This window comes from Typopeltis vanoorti, chromosome 6 (assembly GCF_054136105.1).
Source record: "Typopeltis vanoorti isolate ZY-2024b chromosome 6, IOZ_Tvanoo_1.0, whole genome shotgun sequence".
NCBI classification, from domain to species: Eukaryota; Metazoa; Arthropoda; class Arachnida; order Uropygi; family Thelyphonidae; genus Typopeltis; species Typopeltis vanoorti.
Window position 1 is genome coordinate 99,563,293 of NC_143554.1, and position 24,243 is coordinate 99,587,535.

General features: G+C 34.6%; 1 protein-coding gene across 1 annotated transcript in view; it reads right to left on the reverse strand.

Moving 5' to 3' along the window:
- mRpS29 (mitochondrial ribosomal protein S29) overlaps positions 1-23,705 on the reverse strand; it is a 139,123-nt gene extending 115,418 nt beyond the window's left edge. The window contains exons 1-2 of the mRNA XM_090395055.1: positions 23,568-23,705; positions 6,504-6,625 (exon numbers count right to left, since the gene is read on the reverse strand). Of these exons, the coding sequence (XP_090251181.1) occupies positions 6,504-6,625; positions 23,568-23,589 (144 nt within the window). The 5' untranslated portion in view covers positions 23,590-23,705. The remainder of the gene's footprint in view (positions 1-6,503; positions 6,626-23,567) is intronic.
- Between the last annotated feature and the right edge of the window lie 538 nt (positions 23,706-24,243).

Consider the following 24,243-nt stretch of genomic DNA (forward strand, 5'->3'; position numbering starts at 1 on the left):
ATTTTGGACCATTCTTTCTGCAGGCATGTAACAAGGCCTTGGGCTGTTATGAAGCAGATGTCCCTTGACCTTACCTAGTGCTCCAGTTCAACATGATTGAGATCAGGGCTCTTTGGAGGTCAGTCAGGTGCGGTAACATTCATATCCACAACCACACAGTTATAGTAGCAGATTTATGATGTAGTGCATTGTCAATGCACAATGGTCAGTTCTGTAGAAATGCTGCAAAGTAGGAAGCAGCACTGCATTGTCCAGAATGTTCAGATACCTCTCGGAGTTCAAAGTTCGTGGCACTACAGAGGTCAGAGGCCAAACCTGGAAAACCAGGACTATACCATCACACATCCATCTGCTCAGTAGAAGGTGTAGCGTGATTCCTCGCTCCAAAACACAGCTTTCCAAGCTTTTATGCCCCATTGTACATGCTCTTTGCATCACTGAAGATGACACTTCATATTGGTTCGGGTAATGTGGGATTTGCATATTGTGATCCTACCAAGGAAAATCCATGTTGTGAGCCAGATTTGTGTTCCCATCAATGCCTGGAACTCCTCATTCAACATGCCAGCTGACAAATGGTGGTTTTTACATCCTTCATAGCACCCTATAGTCACATTCAGTGAGTGTGATGGATCGTCCGCTGTGGGGTAGCACTTGCAGTTGACTTCCTGAACTTCCATCTCGGTATAGTATCACTGATTGTTGACCTGGGATGGTCCAATTTGTCAACAATTTGCCGAACAGAGAGCCCTGCAATATGGCATCCTAACACAACAGCTCTTTAAAATTTCGTCAGTTCCCCTTCTTGCAGCCATTTCACCTGAACACAGCTGCATTGACTTGGGAGCATTATATTCCTCCAATTTATATCCTTTACAAACATGTGACATTACATGGGACGATGTACCATTGACTTCTTTCCAAGTAGGGTATACAGAAGGGATTATCCCTGGAATTGTGAAAGAGTGTAATTTGTAAAGGTGTGAGGACTAGATTTTTTTTCTTGGAGAATGATAAATGATTGGATTGGAATGTCAGAGGCACTCATGAGTGCTCTATCAGCAAACAGTTTTAAGGTAAGTATAAAAGGCCATGTATGAATATGGGCTTCCTGAGATGATCCAAAGTTTCAGAAAGTGCACATGGACTCCAAGGAGATGACCATATAATAATAACAATAAATTTGCTGCCTAAAGTTAAAAGTAGTGCCTTCATAATTAAACACAGCTAAACAAAATATACATACATATAGTCATCACCTGCTTGAGGTTGATCATTATTCTCTCACAGATTACGATATGTATTATGATTGTCGCGATTATAATCGTTCAGGTGGATTAATTCTATATGCTAAAAAAATATTTATAAATTTCACAGACTGGAATTAAAATTGCAAAGTGCTGAAACTGTAATGATTTATGATACAGCAATGAATATACTTATAATCGCTATATACCGTGTACGCGATGGCCCAGTAGATATCTTTCTAAAAGAGCTAAATAATGTCTTAAAAACCTTAAAATATGACAATATCATACTAGTGGGGGATATAAATTTGGACCTTCATAAGAGTAACAGTAAAACTGAAGAATATAAAAATATATTATCTACTCATGGTTTCTTGCTTACATCGATGGCAATACGAAAGAAGTGTACAACTCGACTAGTTGCATTGATCACATATTCATAAGAAACAGAATGGCCTATGAGGTATCCACTGCAATCTACATTAGTAATATAACAGATCACCATTCGATACTTTTGAAACTATCTATACCTGATAGTGTTAACATGAGTTGCACAGGTAGTCAGAATAAATTTGTAATTGGCACCAATTATAAAAAATTTGAAAGATACATAAAACATTATCAACTGCCACAAACTGACTTATTAGACACAATAAGACACAATGAATATACTTATAATCGCTATATACCGTGTACGCGATGGCCCAGTAGATATCTTTCTAAAAGAGCTAAATAATGTCTTAAAAACCTTAAAATATGACAATATCATACTAGTGGGGGATATAAATTTGGACCTTCATAAGAGTAACAGTAAAACTGAAGAATATAAAAATATATTATCTACTCATGGTTTCTTGCTTACATCGATGGCAATACGAAAGAAGTGTACAACTCGACTAGTTGCATTGATCACATATTCATAAGAAACAGAATGGCCTATGAGGTATCCACTGCAATCTACATTAGTAATATAACAGATCACCATTCGATACTTTTGAAACTATCTATACCTGATAGTGTTAACATGAGTTGCACAGGTAGTCAGAATAAATTTGTAATTGGCACCAATTATAAAAAATTTGAAAGATACATAAAACATTATCAACTGCCACAAACTGACTTATTAGACACAATAAGACACAATGAATATACTTATAATCGCTATATACCGTGTACGCGATGGCCCAGTAGATATCTTTCTAAAAGAGCTAAATAATGTCTTAAAAACCTTAAAATATGACAATATCATACTAGTGGGGGATATAAATTTGGACCTTCATAAGAGTAACAGTAAAACTGAAGAATATAAAAATATATTATCTACTCATGGTTTCTTGCTTACATCGATGGCAATACGAAAGAAGTGTACAACTCGACTAGTTGCATTGATCACATATTCATAAGAAACAGAATGGCCTATGAGGTATCCACTGCAATCTACATTAGTAATATAACAGATCACCATTCGATACTTTTGAAACTATCTATACCTGATAGTGTTAACATGAGTTGCACAGGTAGTCAGAATAAATTTGTAATTGGCACCAATTATAAAAAATTTGAAAGATACATAAAACATTATCAACTGCCACAAACTGACTTATTAGACACAAATCGGTTTCAGTTATATGATGAATTTATCAAAATGATTAAATATGCAGACACTAAATCGCAATATCATAAAACAGTTACTACAAAAAAGGACATTCACAAACACACACTGGATAACAGATGAACTAAAAAATATGATAAAGACAAAAGAGAAGCTCTACTATAAGCATAAAAAAAATCCATACAATTTAAATTTTGAATATGACTATAAAAATTTCATTAAACATCTAAAGGAAAAAATAAAACAGGCAAAAGAACATTCTCTGCTATTGAAATTTCTTTCTTGTTGTAATGATAAAAGTAAAGAACGGAGGTTGGTCAATATGATAATAGGTAACACAAAACAGAAAACGCGAGAATTTCCAGAGGGCAATGACATCACTGATATACTTAACAAAATGAACAACCACTTTACCAATTATGGCAGTTGTGTTTTCGACCCTGCAGAAAGGGCAAAGTATGTCAGTCACCTTCCGTGGATTAAGAATTCTATGTATCTACATGCAGTAAATGAAGATGAAGTGAAGAGTGTAGTAATCGGATTAAAAAAAGGGAAAAAAGTGGGATGTAACAACATAAATGTTAAAAAGTTAAACATTATCATTAGGCATAAATTACAATTCTTTACAAATATTATTAATAAATTCTTTGAACATGGTAAATTTATAGAACACCTAAAGACTGCTTCAGTTGTACCGTTATTTAAAGGAGGAAATAGAAATGAAATCAAAAATTACAGACCAATATCTATACTATCCACAATCTCAAAGGTTACTGAAATTCTGATAAAAAAAACGCTTAAATAGCTATTTAAATACAATATCCTTTTATGCTACTAATCAATATGGGTTCAGATCCGGAAGCAATACTGAAAAAGCGCTACTCGAGTTTCATAAAAAGGTCTATAGTGGAATAAATAAAGGAATGCACACGGCAGCTGTTTTTCTTGATATATCTAAAGCGTTCGACTGTGTTCATCATGATCTATTGCTATTAAAAATGTCCAAATATGGCATTAGGGGAATTACTAATGACTGGTTCAGATCCTATCTGAATAATAGAAAACAATATACCAGCTATGATATACAGGGTGTTCGGGATAAATTTGACATATTTATAATTAATTATATTTTTCCGTAAGTTACATGTATTAACACACACTTCTCTTCATTTAAAAGTTTGGACCCTTCTTCATTCATATACAAGATGTCAGAAAGGATGGATAGCTGGAACCCACCTGAATCATGGAAGAGAATAACTTGTATCATGATGATTCGTGCCCGCCATCAAAATAAGGATATTACGACTGCTGCCCAATGCTCCCTGAATACAGTAAAAACAATCAGGCATGAACTAGAGACTTGCAATGGTGACTACGGGGATGTAGCAAGAAGAAAGATCCCTAGCAGACGATCTGATTGCGTTCGTACAGCAGAATTCCTCGCAAATCTGCAGGAACAGGTGTTGAAGAACCCTGGCATTGGAATTCGGGCTTTGTTCGTGGAGTTGCTAACTGTAGTCAAGCCCTGGATAACAAGGGTAGCCAATGGTAGGCCGTATGTATGGCAGCAGGATTCGGCCCCTTGCCACACCTCTGGGAAAAGTCAAAAATGGTTGTCTGAAAATTTCTACGACTTCACCAGTCCAAATGTTTGGCCTCCAAACTCCCCAGACCTTAACCCCATGGATTATTTTGTATGGGGCGCAGTTGAAAAAGACACCAATCGCACTTCCAGTAATACAAAAGCCCAGTTAATGGATAAAATTAAAACAGTTTTTGCGGCCCTTCCCAGGGAGACTGTAGCATCAGTTTGTTCGAGGTTCCGAAGCAGAATTGAAGCTGTGATTGATGCTAATGGTGATTATTTTGAGTAAATCTTGTTGATAGTATTGTAATTAACTCTGCCTGTAATGTTTTTTTGTCAATTCATTAAATTTAATAGATACAAAGAAGATTTTCTTTTTCCTTACGAAACTGTCAAATTTATCCCGAACACCCTGTATTTAAAAGCACAACAAACAATAAAATACGGAGTCCCACAAGGATCGGTACTAGGACCCATCCTATTCATAATATATGTTAATGATCTATGTAAATACAAACTCTTTGGCAAAATGATATCCTTTGCTGACAATACAGCTTTAGTATGCACTGAAACAACCCTTGAAAATCTAAAAAATCGGATTAATAGCAATATGCTAAAACTAAGTATATGGTTTAGCAACAACAGATTTAACATTAATACCGACAAAACAAGATATATGTACTTTACATTAACAGACAAATTAGATCACAGTATAACTATAAAATGGCATGAAAGGAAATGTAGTGATACTCTAAATTGTAAATGTAGCTTAATCAAAAAAACAAAAACTATTAAGTATTTGGGCCTCCATATCGATAGCAATTTGAAGTGGAACTCCCACACCACTTTCTTAACAAATAAGTTTAGGTTCATAATTAACAGAATATATTATGTTAAAAAATTTGTAAATGCAGCATTCTTAAGATGTTTATACTATTCCTGGGTAAATTCTTCACTGCAATATAGCATTACCTGTTGGGGAGGAGACTATTATAACAATCTGCTTCCATTAATAAGAATACAAAACAGAATAATTAGAGCCATAACTATCACCGACTTTGCACATTTAACCAATGATCTGTATATTGTTCATAATATTCTACCATTTCAGAAACTATATCTCTATGGTTGTCTGTTATATGTAAAACAAAACACTGAAAGTTTCTTGGTATATAATGTAGACTATGGATTGTGCTGCGGTTGAAACACGCTGGAAGTACCTAAGGCTAACAAAGAAATTTTTCATAAATCTTTCGAGTACATTGCGGCGAGCAGCTATAATAAACTTCCGAATGAAATTAAATCTATAACCTCAGAATATGTATTTAGAAAAAGATTGAGAAACTACCTTATGGGATTAAAGAATGTTGACAATTATTTTAAATGTATAGTATAGTATAAGAGATCATTATAACTCATATATCATAACCAATTAAGGTATTGATTTACAAATTGGTTCATTCAATTAGGAATTAAAATATCAACATGTACATTATTATAACTAATAAGGGAGCCCTCTTAGATGCGGTCCCCGGACTCTCAGTGTCTGTTTTAAGCTAATTACTTTTCTAGTAACCAGTATGGCCCTTGGTTACACATATTTGCATTAACTAACTTACATTACTCTAAACCAATTATTTATCATAACTTTGAAACCATTCGAAATATATTATATTCTACTTGCATATATGAGAAAACTTTTTATTAGCCATAATAAGTGTTAGTACCAACAGAATATGATAGTAATACTTGAATTTTATTTTGTAACATTGTACTGTGCAATGAATTGTATTGTGAAATATTATCATAATTATACAAGTTGAATAGTATAATATGTATAATTTGTATACGTGATGTGAATAATAATAATAATAATAATAATAATAAACCTGATAAAAATTGCTTAACAGATCACTTTAGAGGTTAGAACAGTTTTGTATCATGATATACTCTTAATCCAAATTTGCCATCATTTTGTGAAATACTGATTGCACTTTACATTACCAGTCTCAGGAGAAGTGTTAAAATGCAAAAAATTAAAATGAGCATGGATACTTACAGGATTATCTTCTTGTGTCCGAAAATGTACCAATTCCTTCAGGACAGGATGAGTAGAATAACATAGTCTACAACTGCGCCATGTATGCAGTAAGGATTCTTTACATGATATACTTGCTAATCCTTATGATAAAAAAAATAAAATAAAATAATTCATATTATCTTAAAACTGGTTCTAGCCAAAAATTTAATCTCATAAGTTTAAAATCTCATAAGGCATTCTCAATCAGGGAGAAGAGGGGAAATAAACTAAAAATAAAAATAAAATTGCATTCATTATCATTAATCTAACAATAACGATAAGAGAAAAGTTAAAAAAAAAAAAGAGGAAAAAAATGAAGCAGTGACAATAAAACTTCAGACTGAAAAAGTTGTTACTGTCATACTTAGCTTTTCCAATGCATATAGATACAAGATGTGTAAAACATGCAACATGCAAAGCATAAACTCATAAGACAATCTCACTCTTTCCCAACTCACTTTAGCTTAATAAATAGCCAGGTTACAGATGCATCGTGTCTGATCAGTTCATGGACTGGTGTCAACCCATGATTTTGCAAAGTTTTACTTATTGGATTCTTACATTTTTATCTAGTTCTTGATGGACAAGGTTAATATATATATGTATATAGAAACTTGGAAAGTTTCAAAAACTGACCAAAGTGCTTATGACAATATAATCTTTGGCATTCGAGTTGCCTTAGCTTGCACTACTTGAAGGGTTCAAGCTGCCGAGATGTCCATATATTCACATTTTATTACTTCTTTTGATTAAGGTTCAATGGCTGTTTTGAACTATTGCTTCTCATTGAAAGTCAGACAGAAGTCATAAAAATGACAAGAATCGTCATTCTATTTCGGGAAACTGCATAAAATGCAGTTCTTCGAAACAGAATACCTTGGTATAAATTAAAGATACCAAGAAATTATATAAATTAAAGGTTTAATCCTTTATCCAAAGTGTAAGCAAACAAGTTTGCACCTGAACTATTTTCAGGAGTAGGGCAACTTTTATAAAGCTTCTTGGTATCTTTAATTTATAGTATAACCAAGTTAAAAAACTTGCAACAACTATCTCTAATCCAGAGTATTTTAATAATAAGGTGTGACACCTTTTGGCTACTCATATAAGAAAATATGACTTCTGTATTATTTCAACCTTAGTACAACTGAAAAAATGACGGCTCGCATAGTAGTCTTGCATGATGGTTGTTGTTGCGAAGAATGTTTTTTGATTTCAGTGGTGATTAGTGAGTTTTAGATATTGTGAATCTGCTTTGTTTGCGGAATAGAAGGTAAGAATTTAACTTCTCATACAATTTTCTGGTCCTAGCCCGTTCTATTCGCCATCATACCTATCCGAAATATATCATAATATTTCGTACACAAGAATGGAGAATGTAAACGATATCAAGGACGCCATTCAACAGCTAAACAAAGATGTCACTTGACATTCTCAAATTCATCCTTAAGAAATTTGATACAGACTATCCTGGTTGCTTGAATCTCTTCACTCAAGTAAATGACACTGAAGATGATGATTTGGACATAGAAGAGGACATTACACCTGTTCTACCTACAAAGATTCCCCGACAGTTCGATTGTTCTCATGAGGAATAATCTAATAAAAGACGCAGAACATCGGGAGGTGAATTGGAAGATAATGTAACAACTCAACACAATCAGATCTCCCAAGACAGAAAAGAAAAGGTCCCTCCAGTTATCCTTCGAGATAAAGACAAATGGACCTCAGTCTCAAGATCCCTAGGAGAACAAAATATCAATTTTTCCTGGGCAAGAAATACTGAAGAGGGTGTAAAGATCCACCCTACCACTGTCACTGATTATCGCTTGATGACGAAAATGTTTGACAACTCCAAACTGCCCTTCCACACCTTTGCACTAGCAAGCGAGAAGAACTTAAAGGTAGTTCTAAGAGGAGTGGCTGAAGGCATCACAACTGATGAGATCACAGCTGTCCTCATCAATCAAGGACTGACTCCAACCAAAGTCAGTAGAATGTTGAGGTCAGATAAAACACCAATGCCACTGGTGTTGGTCGAAATCTCCAACACACAAAAAAGCATCTATGAAGTAACGGACATCTGTAAGCTTAAAATTGCAACCAAACCTCTAAGGAAGAAGGCATCGGCGGGGCAGTGCCACAGATGCCAGAGGTTCGAGCATGCCCAAAAACTGTGCAGAGTTGCATATAGATGCCTAAAATGCGGTGAGGGTCATCAAACCAACTCCTGTACCAAACCCAGGTCGACACCTGCCTGTTGTGCCAACTGTAGAGGACCACACCCCTCTAATTACAAGGGTTGGCTTTTCCATCCAAAAAACCGTGGATCATTAAGAAGTAACCACGCTCCTCCAAGAAATGACACAATGCACATCCAAGCAGTTCGCCCTCCAGATCATATTACCTCACATTCGACAACACAGGAAGGCACTCGACCCTCAACCATGTCCAAATCATATGCAGAAGCGGTAAGAACCCAGACTTCTTCATTGCAAGAGCGAACAAGCTCTAATCTCACATCAGCTTTAACCTCGTCACTTGCAACAATGCTGCATGAATTCAGCAAAGTAAGCACCTCACCATCCTCCAGAAAAAGATTCTACCTAGAAACCCAATCCATATTAACAGCTCTCTATAATGTTTAAAAAATTTAAACCAAATTCTCTCATGATAACAGCATGGAATGCCAATGGCTTAACAAACAAAATTCTCGAGCTGCAAGAATTTGCAAAAAGATACAATCCAGACATAATCTTGATCCCACCTCAGACCATCAAACAATCCAAAACTAAGAGGTTATATTTTATACAGGACAGACAGACTTAACTCTAGTGGAGGCAGAACAGCTATTTTTATCAAAAATTATTTAAGCCACAACTCGCTGACCAACCCCCAAACTCTAAACCTTAAGGTGACGGGTGTGGAGGTGCACACTAATAACGCTGGCAAACTCAAAATCTATGCAGCGTACAATCCTCCCAGTATTCCACTATTGACAGCAGACTTAGACTCCATCCTCGGCTCCACGGATTCCATAATTATAGCTGGAGACCTTAACTCCAAACATACGGCCTGGTTCAGTTCGTCAATCAACGTCAAAGGCCGTACCTTATACAACTACACATTACTCAACTCATCAATAGTAGCTGAGCCCACCCACTACAGCCCATCAGGAAGTTCTGATGTATTAGACATAGTTATCCTCAGAAACATCAAATATCAATACCAGCTGGAGACAGTAGAAGAGCTTAATTCAGATCATAATCCCATCCTACTCAGGTTAGGACTTCAAGACCAGCTCTCTCCCCATCATTCTTTCATACAATGGGACAAGCTCTCTAAGGTTCTTCCAATCCACATCGGTCCTCCCCCCTGTCATTCGTAAAAAAGAAGAAATAGATCAAGCTGTAAACAATTTAACTAGGCAAATCAACACAGCAATAGCATCAGTCACTCAAACCACTGTCTTCCACGCTCCTAACTGGATCCCAGAAGAGATAATGGACCTGATTAGGGCCAAAAACAAGGCCAGAAAGCGATATCACAACACCAGAGCCCCGCAGGACAAAGCAACCTTAAACACTTTGAACAGACAGGTTCGAGAAGCTCTCCAGGTCCACAGGAACTCCAAATGGGAAACCAAACTGAAGGAAATCAACCCAGAAGATAATTTCCTTGTGGAAATTTGTAAAATCTCTTCGTACCAAAAGACAACCACTTCCCCCTTTAAAGACCAATCTTGGAGTTGCACACACAGATGAAGAAAAAGTAGAAGCCCTAATTGACAATCTGGAAAATCAATGCAGCCCATCTTATGCAAACTTAAATATCAATCTTATTTACAAAGTTCATCGTAAAGTTAGAAATGCACTAAGTCAGCCTAAGGATGATTCAGAAACCATCACCCCCACATCTCCAACAGAAATAATAAATATCATTTCCCATCTGAAGAATAAAAAGGCCTCCGGCCCTGACGGCATTACCAATAGAATAATAAAGCTACTCCCACGGAAAGCCATAATTCATCTAGTTAATATTACCAATTCCATTTTAAGATTCCAATACTTTCCCTCTGATTGGAAAATCGCGGACATTATACCTCTGAAAAAACCTGGTAATAACCCACAACTTCCCCAAAGCTACAGGCCCATCAGTCTTCTTTCCTGTCTTGGCAAAGTAATAGAAAAGGTCATCCTATCAAGACTACAATCAGCAGTGGACCAACAGAAAATAATCCCAAATGAGCAATTTGGGTTTCGCAAAGCTCACAACACGGTGCAACAAATTCACCGACTAACAGAACATATCACTCATGGCTTTAACTGGCACCTTCATACTGCTGCTGTGTTTTTGGATGTTGCCAAGGCCTTTGATAAGGTCTGGCATCAAGGCCTTATCTTCAAACTAATTGAAAACAATATCCCAATTAAACTAGTGAAACTCATATATTCATATATCAATGAAAGATACATGCAAGTAAAACTCAACGGAATTATTTCTTCAGGGCGCAAAATCCTGGCGGGAGTACCTCAAGGTTCTCTTCTGGCCCCAGTACTTTTCACAACTTACATGGCAGATATTCCTCTCAACCCAAAAACAACTACTATGGCTCTTTATGCCGACGACACCGTTGTTCTAGCTAGATCGCTCAACCCTCACCTAGCAATCACTAGACTCCAAGGAAGTATTAATGAGCTAGCAAACTGGTTCACCAACTGGAGAATTCAAGTAAACCCCCTCAAAAGCTCAGCCATGATGTTTTCAAGAAGAAAGATCTGCAACAAAGAAGACATCCTGCTCTCTGGTCAAAAGATCCCATGGCAATCAGAGACCAAATATCTTGGGGTATTGATGGATAAGAAACTCCTTTTCAACAAACACATCAATCTCATTTGCTCCAAATCTTCCAAAGTCATAGCTCAGCTCTACCCATTGATCAAGAGCAAATTGAACCTACATAATAAATTGCTTCTTTACCGGATGGTAATACGTCCAGTCATTACCTACGCCTCACCAGCATGGAGCCACACTTCAAGATCAAACATTTCAAAATTGCAGAGAATCCAAAACAAATGCCTTAGGATGATCCTGGATGCACCGTTGTTCATCAGAAATTCACAAATTCACCGAGAAACCGGCACTCCATACATCTCCTCCCTTCTTTGTGATCTTGCAGAGAAATTCTTCGTGAAGTCAAGTTCACATTCAAACCCACTAATCGTGCAAGCTGTCAATTACAACGAGACTGATTACTACAAACACAAAAGACCGAAGGCTATTCTTCTCTCAACCGATCATAGCTAACACTACTGCCCTCAGAGGGCGAGCTTAATTGCTCACAAATCTCCCATTCCCAAACAACTCTCATTACAGATAAAGGGGAATATGAAAAGCACTTGTGCTTCACCCATCCTGTCAGTAATGTCAATGGTCCTTAGTACAACTCTGAATGTGGCTCCCACTGATGAGGTCCCAATAAATGTTGAAACTAGTCTGGGTAGTGACCCTTCCCATAATGCATAGCATTATACATGTCTACAAGAAGATGTTGTTTGCATTATGGGATACTAAGACAAGTGATGTGAAGTTATTAGCTTCTTTATACGAGTTGCCCCAGTCCTGAAAATAGTTCAGGTGTAAACTTGTTTGCTTACACTTGGATAAATGATGAAACCAAGAATATAATTTCTTGGTATCTTTAATCTATGGTATAACCAAGTGGAAAAACTTGCAACAGAAGTTGGTGTTTAAAAGTAATTATCAAAGAGTCTAAATGTATTCATTTTGGCAATGTAAAATAAACAGATCAATCCATATTTCATATACTACTTAAAAAACTTGGAAAGTTTCTTAAGTAGTATTTGAAATGAAAATTGGAAACTTGGAAATATAATAAATTTAGTTTAATCCTTCATCCAAGTGTGAGCAAACAAAGTTTGCACCTGAAAATATCTTCAGGACTGGGACAAGGTAGTACAACACTGGGCAACTCGCAACAAAGGTTCAAGTTTCTTAAGTAGTGCAAGCTAAGGCAACTCCAATGGCAAGGATTATATTTTCATAAGCTCTCTCTCCCCTTTATTTGAAACTCTCCAAGTTTCTATATATATGTATATTCAGTAAAGTAAGCATGCATCTTTAATATCTCCTAATTTTGTTTATTTTTCCAAAATGAAGACTTTTTGGATCTTCTTTGATAAAAAGAAAAAATAAAATTTTGCTTTCCCTAAATATAATAACTGTCTAGAGCTGAGATGCTTCAATATGAAATAAATTAGATATTGAAATGGAAGATATTATGGATCCATCCATATTTAATAGCCAAATATAGAATGAAACATTTACTAGAGAATTTGTAAATTTTCATAAGCTTTTTTCTAGTAAATTTTCAAAAGAAAATTTTCTCCATTTCTTACTTTAATTTCTTTCCATATCTTACTATGAAATATAGATGTTTCTGTAATATCATCTACTGTAATATCTTATATAAACAAATATAAGCTTCTTTAATATTTTATTATGAGCCCACTTGACAGATCATTTATGATGAATTTAACTTTCTGGAATAGGTTAGGTACAGTGTTGAATGAGTTTTTTTTTTTTCACTTAATGGGATGAGAGTTTGATGAGTTTAGTAGTGATTTTTGGGTCACTCAGTAAGATTTAGAGTGATCTTGTAGATCACTCAGAGTTTTTGGAAAGTTTACACTTTATCTCACATTTTTTGAACTTGGTCAATTTGAAGTCTGTATTAATAAAACAAATTAATATTAATTAATAAAATTAATATTAATATGTATTGATTAAAGGCAAATATACGGGTTGTGGGCAGAGTTTGTGTTGTTTAAATAGTGCAAGCTAAGGCACTATTTAAATTCTGGTCTTGTTCTCCTAAGTTCAATGCTAAATGTTTGAAACTTCATATTCTTTCTACATATGACTATAAAATATAGATGGATCCATAATATCCTCCATTTTAATATAATAAAATGATCATTTAATTTCATAGAAGGTAATTGTATTTAAAAAACAATCAAGCATAAAAATCAGGAAAAAAGATTGCACTTAGTTCTTCAAATAACAAAAACATTAACAGAACTTATTTTAAATTGTGAAATATCAAGAATAATTATGGATGTGACAATTAAAACAAATATGCGATAAATTATGGGGTAGGAAAATGATTTTTCAGAATTTTCTGGAGTAGCATATGTCTGGTTTCTCCATAAATATTTTCAACTTCTGAAAAAAAACTCTTTCAAGGAATACACTGGCAGCTAGTGATGAAAGAAATTTTCTGAGAAACTGTACTGCAGAATAAGTTTAGACATTTGTCTTAGCCCACAACATATTCACCAAGGCAACAAATTCAATTCCTTTGTTCCGCTCCTGGCATTTGTGTACCGATTTAACAACTAACCTCCTGGTTTTTTCATATACTTATATCTAAAGTCTACTTGGCCCAGTTAGGCAACTTTCTCTTTTCTGTTTCTAGATACACTCAAAAAAAGGACTGAGCCAAAAGCAAAACTTTCTACCCATTTGCCAGATACATAACCATGCTCAATAATATTCATATCATTATCATGTTTGCATACCATACCATACCTGAACTTACATACACATTCTCACCATTCTTCCCATGATGATCTAGTTTCCCTGACCACAATCATACTTCTTTTTTCTCATCTGTCAGATGACGGATTGAATCCCCTATGTGCAAATCTTTGCCATCTGGTTCTATTTCTATCTCTGGTCATTTCTTTCATCTCTCTGAAGCTAAAGCCATGTCCAGCTAAAGTTAGAAGGCAAATGCAGCAGAGGACTGGCAAACTGGCTACATTAAAATTGTCTAAATCCCCTATGAATGGGTGTTTCAAATTAAAAGTACCCTATTCAGAAAAATCTGTAGAGAAAACAGTAGATCTAATACATTCAAACTTGATGGGTACCCTAACCAGATCATGAGTAAGAGATTTTGACAATAAAAAATTAGTTCAAAAAATGACTGATAGGGGAAATATGGTGCTGTGAGCAAGAACAGATGAATTTTGCAGGTGAGACTTAAGGCAGTATAAATAAAGGAGAGAAACTGACTCTACGGTCATTTGACTTGTGTGATAGGACTCACTTTGCCTGAATGTGCCTGGCTTGTGAATTGAATGAGGAAAATGCTGCAGCAGCACTTTGCAAGTACAGATGCCTAGACGTTGCTAAAAGGCCCAATGAAACCAAATACAATGCAACATACAGTTCATCAATTTGAAAAGACAGGCAATATGACAGTCCAACCAGGAAGAGGGAATAAATTTGAAATTCTGCAAATGACTATACATGTCACAACTGCAGTTGTTGAGCAGTCAAATGAGAATGCTGTACATTTATGCAGGCCACATGTTAGCAAGACAGATCTGCCATACACAATGGTATGGAGAACTCTGCAAAAGTGCTACAATGCTGCCATTATAAACTTAACCACAGCCAAGAATTGCAAAAGAGAGATGCCAGCATCCAAGAAACGTTTGCATTGACATTTCTGGCATGCAAAAACTAAGGAGTGATGAAGAGCATTTTCATGTTTGTGGACATGTCGTCATCGTCTGAGCAATTCAGGTATAAGCTTTTTATGTCCTGTTCCTGCTCTGCAGAAGAAGTTGGTCTTTCCATCTTAGTCTTGGATGTTTGCAGTCTCTTCTTCCTGTAGGTTTATATTTATATGCAGTTTGAGAATCCTGTTGTTATTCATCCTTTCTATGTGGTGTAGCCAATTTTGCTGATATTCTTCTATTTCTTGTACGATGTTCTTTGTATCTAATCATTCTCTTATTTCTGTGTTTTTCTTTTTATCTAATCTAGTGAGTCCCAAGAGAGGTCTTAGAAACTTCATCTGTGCTGCTTCCAATCTTTGTCTGTTTCTTTGTTTTAGAATCCAGGTTTCACTTCCAAATTTGAGAGATGGTTTAGAGGTCTTATTATGTAATTTTCATCAAGTTTCTTTAGTCATTTGTTTTCCAAAATTTCTTTTAATTATGTCATTCATTCTATTGTAAATTTGTAGTCTTGCTTCCAATTGTGAATCAGTATTGTATTGCAAGATTATATTTCCTAAGGATTTGAATTCTGTAACTTGTTCTATTATTTTATTGTTAAGCATAATTTTGACATTTTGAATGGTGTTTCCACACATTGCCATAGCTTTTGTTTTTGTTTCAGATATTTTCATTTAAAATTTTTTTTGTTATTTCATTTAGATGGTTAGTTGTAATCTGAAGTTTATCTTCCGAATTTGAAATTAGTACTTGATCATCTGCATAAAGTATTGTATTTAGGTATTTATTATTTGTTAGTTTAATTCCATCTTGGACAGTTGTTTTCCATTCTTTTAGGATTCTGTTTATATAAATGTTGAATAGGATTGGGGATAAGCCACAACCTTGTCTTACTCCTTTATTTATAGTTATAGGTTCTGATAATGTTCCATCTGCAAATCTTTGTTTCTCTGTATAGACTTTTTATTGCTTTAATTAATTTAGGAGGTATTTTATAGTCTTGTATCTTCCAGAGTAGATTTCTGTTCAAGTTATCATATGCCTTTTTGTAGTCAATAAATAGAAGAAAAGTGGGCAGGTTAAATTCTTTTCTTTTTCTATGATCTTTGTGGACATTAAAACTGCTACATTTGGGGTACAGAGAATTCATGTGCATTTCAGTAAATTTCTTTATGTTCTCTAACGGTCACAGAATAGACAGAATTTACAGCCAAGTTCATTATCAGACAATTTTTCTTTGAAGAAATCCATCGAACCAGACCTGCATGGTCACAGCTGTGCGTTACTGGGACATGCTGAGCAGTTTCATTGTCCCGCAACTGCAGCAAAGAGGGAGCTTGAACACAACAGTGTTGATGAAAGATGGAGCCACCTCCCCACATACATCCTCAATTATATAAAGAAGTTCAAGATAGAGGTAATAAATGATTTTTTTAGAAAATTCCACTTTGGCTTCACTGTATGCATCCTGTGAAAGTGGAGGTTTGTTGTTTGTTTATGTGAAAATTTACAGAGTAAGTTTAGCTGAGCTTCCAATTTTAATTTACCTGTTGTTGCCATTTTCTACTCCCCCCACTAGGCTTGCTAGCCTAGTTGGCTGAGTGGTTAGCATACCCACTCCCCAACTAACAGGTTGCAGGCTTGAATCCCACTGTGGACATGGATGTTTGTGACTGTGTTTAGGTGGAGATGAATTTCATCATCCAGTGTGAGACCACCGCCCTGCTTATTGGAAGCCTACAGTGGTACGAAAAAAAAAAAAGTTCCATGTTTGATCTCTAGAGTAGGGCTTCTGGACTATGCAAAAAATAAATAAGAGTATACACAAAATATATAAAATTGATAAAATAGAAACTGGTACAACTTACAAGGGCTTAAGATAGCTCTGCAACAGGTCAGTAGGCCTAACAAGTAGAAGGGAGAAGAAGTAAAATAACCTTAGCCAACCTACGATATCAAATATACTATAGGTTTGCAAATAACCTTTCGTGAGTGAGAGCAACATTAAAAAAAAAAAGCTACTTGTATATAATGCCTAATGATTTCACATCTATTGCTTTAACATTCCAAAATGCAAAGCACACACACACTCTTTTGGAATAACGTGTATAATGCTATGCATTATGGGAAGGGCCACTATCTAGACTGGTTTCAACCTGTTAATGAAAAAATCATGTTAATGAAATTGCATAAGTCTAAAATGCACAACTTGAGGTATTACTGTACTTTTAGCTCCACTCCACATGCCAACTGGTTGGTAACTGAGTTCACTTTATCAGCAGGAGCCAGACCCAAAGAAATACCAAAGTTGAATTTATGCAGCAGTCTTATATTTTTCATATATAAATAGTGAAAAGGTGTATCACCACCTTATTATTAAAATCTCATCTGGATGAAAATAATCACAAAATAAATAAGTGATTTTGTTTATGTCTATTACCCTTCCATAATCAGTTTTGCTTTTACTTGCAGCATTGAAAGAACTCTCTGAGATTTAATTTGACCTTATCAGCTAGCTTCCTCTCATAATTAGTCTGAACCTTCCTTAACACACGTCACCCCTCCTATCTGCGCTTTGAACTGCTCACAAGCTTGCTGATCACCTTTCTTTTTATATACCTACCACAACTTTTTCTGTAACTTCTGGTTGATGACATCCATCTATCTCTTACACCAGATATGTCCTCTTGACTGGGTATACACAGTCTGATTTTCAAATACTCCCCCCCCCCCCCGACCACCTGTCATACACTGCTAACCTCTTTCCCTCTTAATTCTTATACCATGGCAATGCTCTAGAACAGCATCTCAGTCTGTCATCAGTTGTTTTGCAATTCTTCAGGAAAAAAAAAAAAATATATATATATATATATTCAAGATACCAAGTAAGTTTATATAAAATTACTTGGTATCTTGAATACATAATATACCCAAGTTTAAAAAGTTTCTACATATATATATATATATATATATATATATATATTTAGGCATATAAGTCGACTTTTCAGCATTGAAAAAATGTACTAAATTTTTTAGGTCGACTTATACGCCGGGTCAAAAATTGATTGCTTTCCAAGAAAAAAACTAGTACGTATCATACTCTGTTAAATTTATTAGCAATATACAAAAAGGGTAAATAAGTAAAAATATTCAACTTATATCAAATTTATTTACAGAAAAAATTATTTACATGTTATATAATTATTTATTTACAAAAGAAAATAGGTAGGTAACTACATAATTAAAATTTAATTTTCACTGTCTGAATGTATGAAAAGTTCATTGTATACTCTGGTTCTGTAATTTCTTTTGGTATATCATCATATAAATTGTATTCGTTTTCTCCATCAGATTTAGCATCAATTTTGTCGTCATTGTAAACAAAATCATCTTCCGAGCCATCTAATTTGTTAGATATAGTACATTTTTTAAAAGATTTTATTACTATATCTGGTTTTATTTCATCCCATGCTTTCACTACCCATTCACACATAGTTACCAAAGATGCATGTCGCATTTGTCCTCCTTTTGTGTAACTTTTCTCTCCTTCTTGCATCCATGCATTCCACTGTTTTCGTAAACTGTCTTTAAATGGCTTGTTTATAAACATCCAATGGTTGCACTAGTGAAGTTAACCCACTTGGAATCACTGCCATATTGGTATTATTCTCTCTTAATAAGATTTTGTGCTCTCTGTTAAATGGGATTTCAACATGTCTTACACTAAAAGACTGTTTGGATTTTTTAATACACCTTGTTGAGTATTCCAAATATTTTTTATCCACAGCTTAACTCCTGCTTCGTCCATCCAACCATTCTCATGAACATGGACAAAAACGTTTCTTGGAATTTTGATTTTTGGCATTGTTTTTCTTTTAAAAATTATCATAGGTTTTAATTTAGTACCATCAGCCATACAAGCTAGTACAACTGTGAAACGACTTTTTTCATGTCCAGTTGTTTTTAAAGAAATAGTTTTACTTTCAATTCTACTGTTCTATTCCCAATCATGTCAAACACAACTGGAGTTTCATCCATATTTCTGATTTGAGACAATAAATAATTTTTTTGCTTTCTTTTAGCAATTATAAATCTTTGAAAACTTAATAACTTATCATCCAAATCCTTTGGCAGCTTCTGTGCAATTTTAGTTTTTAGTAGAAGCACTAAATTTTTCCTTTCCATAAACCGGCTACACCAACTCACTGTAGCTGTGAAGTTTTCGCTGTCCTTTTTATTTGCTTTGCCCCACTTCAAAGCAAATAAACGAATATTATTTCTCATTATAATGAGTCCATTTTGGCAATTTTCTCGAACCCCCAATCCGCAACATTATTTTCCAGAATAGGCCACTTACAAATTCCTTTCCGTAATGCACACTTATTTTTTGGCATTTTCATTATTAAAGTTTAATTTTTTCTCCAATTGCAAACTAGTTTTTCGTTTACTCCGAACTGACATGCAGCAACACAGTTAGTATTTTCTTTTGCAAAATTTAATCACTTTGCACTTAAAACTCGCGTCACATTTCATTCTTTTAAAAGGAGCCATTGCACTTTAGTTTACTATTGGTCAACTGGTCAATACGAAAAAGAAATTTTTCAAGTCGACTTAAACGACGAGTATACTATAAAAACTCAAAAAATTCCAATATCGACTTATACGCCAGGTCGATTTGTACGCCGGAATACACACACACACATATATATATATGAGTGTGCAGATCTGATCTTCCAGTTTCCAAGATGATGCTGATACAGTAGAGAGTACAAAGGAGTGTGTTAAAGGTGATATTGGGATTGTGGAATACGGATTATGAAGATAGATTGAGAATTTGTGAACTCCAGGCACTAGCAAACAGGAAAAACAGGAGTGATAATATGATTAAAACTTACAAACTTCTGAAATGATCATACAGGATACCAGTAGATGGGATTTTTCATTTTATAGCAGATGGGGAGAGGATGAGAGAGCATTCATGGAAGATGAGAATGCATGCAGTCAAGAAAAAGTGAGGTAGAATTTTCTCTCATAGAGTAGTGTGTGACTGGAATGGATTGCCTTTGTAGGTTGTGAGTGCAAGTAGTGTGAATGAATTCAAGAAAGGTATGACACTGGTGTAAGTGATATGTGGCCCTGACTACCTGGAAGTCATTGAATAATAATAATAATTTCTTATATCACTGATGAACAAATTCAATAACAGGACCCAAGTAGAGAGCCCTATTAGGCACAGCATTAGTCACCATCCTTCTCCTGAATTCCCCTCCACCACATACTACTGTTGTGGTATATACCACATACCACACACTACTTGCACTCACAACCTACAAAGGCAATCCATTCCAGTCCCACACTACTCTATGAGAGAAAATTCTACCTCACTTTTTCTTGACTGCATGCATCTGTTCAATATGAATATTGAACAGATGATGATATGATACAAGGGATATGATAGATATGCAAGTCGACGTGTGTGTGTGTGTGTATGTTAATAAAGGATTTCTCTAGGATACATAAAGAGGACATTTTTCGATGCAGCGTAGTATGGGAAAGAATGAAAAAGGAAAAAAGAAAGCATGAAGAACGAAGTAGGTTGTGCATTGTTTAATGACTTTAAAAAAAAAAAAGCATAAGATGGAATGTCTCCCATGATTATTCCCAGTCCTCCATATACCTGTCTGATTCATAATAATAACAAATTAATTGTCTCAGCATTTCTTAAAACATATAACATTTTACGTAACTTAAGTGTCATCCCCCTAGAAGGAGGTTGGCAACCATGTCATGGAATTTTCTTCTTTTGCTGCTCTGGAACACTTATGGTAATTCAAGTCTGTCCAATCCTCAATGTCTTCAAACCACATTCTCCTGGGTCTACCTTTCCCTCTTTATCCATCCAGTTTCCCTTCTATTATTAATTTCTGAATGCCTTCTTGTCTAGCTAGATGTCCAAAATATTTAAATTTTTGTTCGTTAATTATTTTCATTAATGTTCTTTTCATTTTTGCTTTCTTTAAAACATCTTCATTTTTTATTTTCTCTGTCCATGATATTTTCAACATTCTTCTGATAGTCCACATTTTGAAAGCTTCTAATTTTTTCTCTGCTTCTTTATTTAGAGTTCATGTTTCACTGTTGCAGAGAAGACTTGACCAGATATAGCAGAGCCTCCGTAGCTCAGTTGGTATAGACGAAACCCTTTGGTGGGAAAGACCTGGTTCGATTCCCATCCGTCAAGTGAGAAACCTTTATCTGGCCTCTTTCGACGAAAGGTGAGTTAGCTGGTCTCATATAGCGGTAGGGTTTTTTCTTTTCCCCCAGATGAGTCTTTGACTCCATGAGGTCTTAGGTAATAATAATAATGTTACAACAGTTTTCATATCAATAAAGGCTTTCTTGCTATCTCTATTCCCTTTATTTCTTTAAGGGAATTTCCTACATCTGGAAACATTTGTCCCAAATATATAAAAGACTGAACATGTTCAATTTTCTTTTTGTTAAGTTATGTTTAATTTCTTATTTATTGTTTTTTTTTGATATAATCATGCACATTGTTTTCTTTAGGTTAAGTATTAATCCCATGTCTAAGCTTCTATTGTAAATTTCTGTGACTAAGTTTTGAAGATCATCTTCAGATTCAGCTATAATGCCTGTATGTCATCTGCATACCTGAAGTTGTTGAAGTTCCTAACCCTGACTTTTACATCCTTCAATTCTGAAATATCTTTAAAAACTTGCTCACTATATATATATATATATATATATATATATATGTGTGTGTGTGTGTGTGTGTGTGTGTGTGTGTGTGTGTGTGTAGAAAGTTTTTTACCTTGGGTATATATTATGTTAAAGATACCAAGCAATTTTATAAGCTAGTTTTTAATCCTTTTTCCCAAGTAAGCAAACAGACAAGTAAGTCAAGTTTACGGCTGCACGTAGTGCAACACTAGGCAACTCGTTGTAAAAGTGGAGTAAGCTATGATCACTTTCCTTAGAATTTTCCCCTAATGCATGCTATGCATTAAGGTTAATGGTCACTACCCATACCTTTCGACCTTTATTGAAGTCTTGTCAGTGGGAGTTGCCTAGTGTTGCACTATATGCAGCAGCAAACTCGACTTACTTGTCTGTTTGCTTACTTGGGAAAAAGGATTAAAAACCTAGCTTATAAAATTGATTGGTATCTTTAACACACACACACACACACACACACACATATATATATATATTATACAGTAAGGGTGATAAGACACATCCTTGTCTTACCCCCCTTTTTTATTTCCAAGTTGTCAGAATATGCATTTTTTTATATCTTATTGAGGCCATTTGATTCCAGTATATATTTGTAATTATATGTAGATCTTTTGCTTTTAACCCATTATTCTGTAGGATATGTATTAATATCTTGTGATCTATTGAATTAAATGCTTTGGTGTAATCAATAAAACAAAGATATATGCTTTTCTGGTTATCGAGGCTTCTTTCACATGTTTTCAAATTGAAAATTCCTTCTCTTGTACCTTTGTCTTTTTTGAAAACCTGATTGAGTGTCTTCTTTTTCTATTGACAAAGTGCCTTTGATTCTTTCTAGGATTATTCTCAGTAGTAATTTTGTAACATGGCTTGTTAAACTTATTAGTCTATATTCTGAACATTCAAAAGTTCTTGGAATTTTGGGAATAGAGACAAAGATGGATTTCCTTAGATCATCAGGATTGTATCCTGTATCACAGATGTTATTAAAAACAACCTTTAGGTCATTAATTGTGTTTTTGTTTAATTTTACGTATCATCATCATCATGCGTATCAAGGATTTAGGCCTAGCATGGTTCCGGCCTTATAAGTCATCGCTGAATCGTTTAAGAGGACGTCCTGGTTTTCTTTATCCTAATGGCTTGTACTTTAAGGCTTATTTTGGTAATCTTTCTGTTTATATTCTTTGAATGTGTTCCACCCATTTATGTTTATATTTTTTCTATTACTGGTTCTTGGTTTAATTATTTCATAATTTCTTCGTTTGTGATCAAATAGCGTATACTTTGCAATTTTTTCTCATAAACTTCATTTCTGCTGTTATTAATCTTTGTTTGTCTTTTTGTTTTATTCCAGATTTCGCTTCCATACATTAACACTGGTAGGGCTAATGTATTGTATACTTTTAGTCTGGTTTGTTTTTGAATTAGGTTTAGTTTAAATATAGAATTAATTACACCTGTTATTTTTAAATATTTTGCAATTTTTACATTTATATCTTTTTCATTTTCATATGTGATCATACATGCTAGGTAGTTAAATGAGTTCAGCTGTTATCTATTATTATTTTAGTTCTTGCTGGATCTTGTCCTTTAAAGGCCATAGTTTTTTTATTTTTCTATTGATATTATCATACCATAATTTTACGTAACATGAATAGCTAAAACGCTGTATCACGTGAAGCAGATATTTAAAAAAATAACACATATAGCTATTTCAAAAGTGAATACTCACGGAAACAAGAAATAAACACCATAGTGAAAACAATTAATACAGAACCAGTTTATTATTATCTTATTTTATTTCATCTTTTCCCATGAAATACAATGAACGAACATAGTAAATCACGAAATACACAGAACACTAAAAACATGTGTAGTGATCATCACGCTGTTTTCCCTAGAGAAGCGTCTCCATTCTGACTTTGCTTCCCTATAAAAAAAAAAAAATTAAAATAAATATTTAATGAATTTATTACTTTCATTATTACCGAAACGCTGAACTAGGGTACTTCTACTTAAGAAAAATGTTGTGCATTGAGTTTATTTTTATAAAAAAAAAAAAGAAAACATTTGCATTGATTCATCTTGGCAAAAGTATTGTGAGTATCAATAAATATTGAATGCTATTAAAAGAAGGGATAATAAATACAAATATAAGAGCCTCTGATAAATTCGTCATTCAAGTAAAGCAATATTGATGAAACTATTATGATGAAGTTTGTATTACCATACCCTCTTCGTCACTTTCTAAACTTGCCTCGCCTACTCCCTATACGGGAACAAACAAACAAAAAATACGTTAGCTGATTTTTTTTTATATTTTTTTTATTTGTTCTAGACCTCAAGGGAGTCAAAAGGCACATTGTGGGAGGTTAGCATAACTTTCAAGGCATGCTTACTTTTGTTAT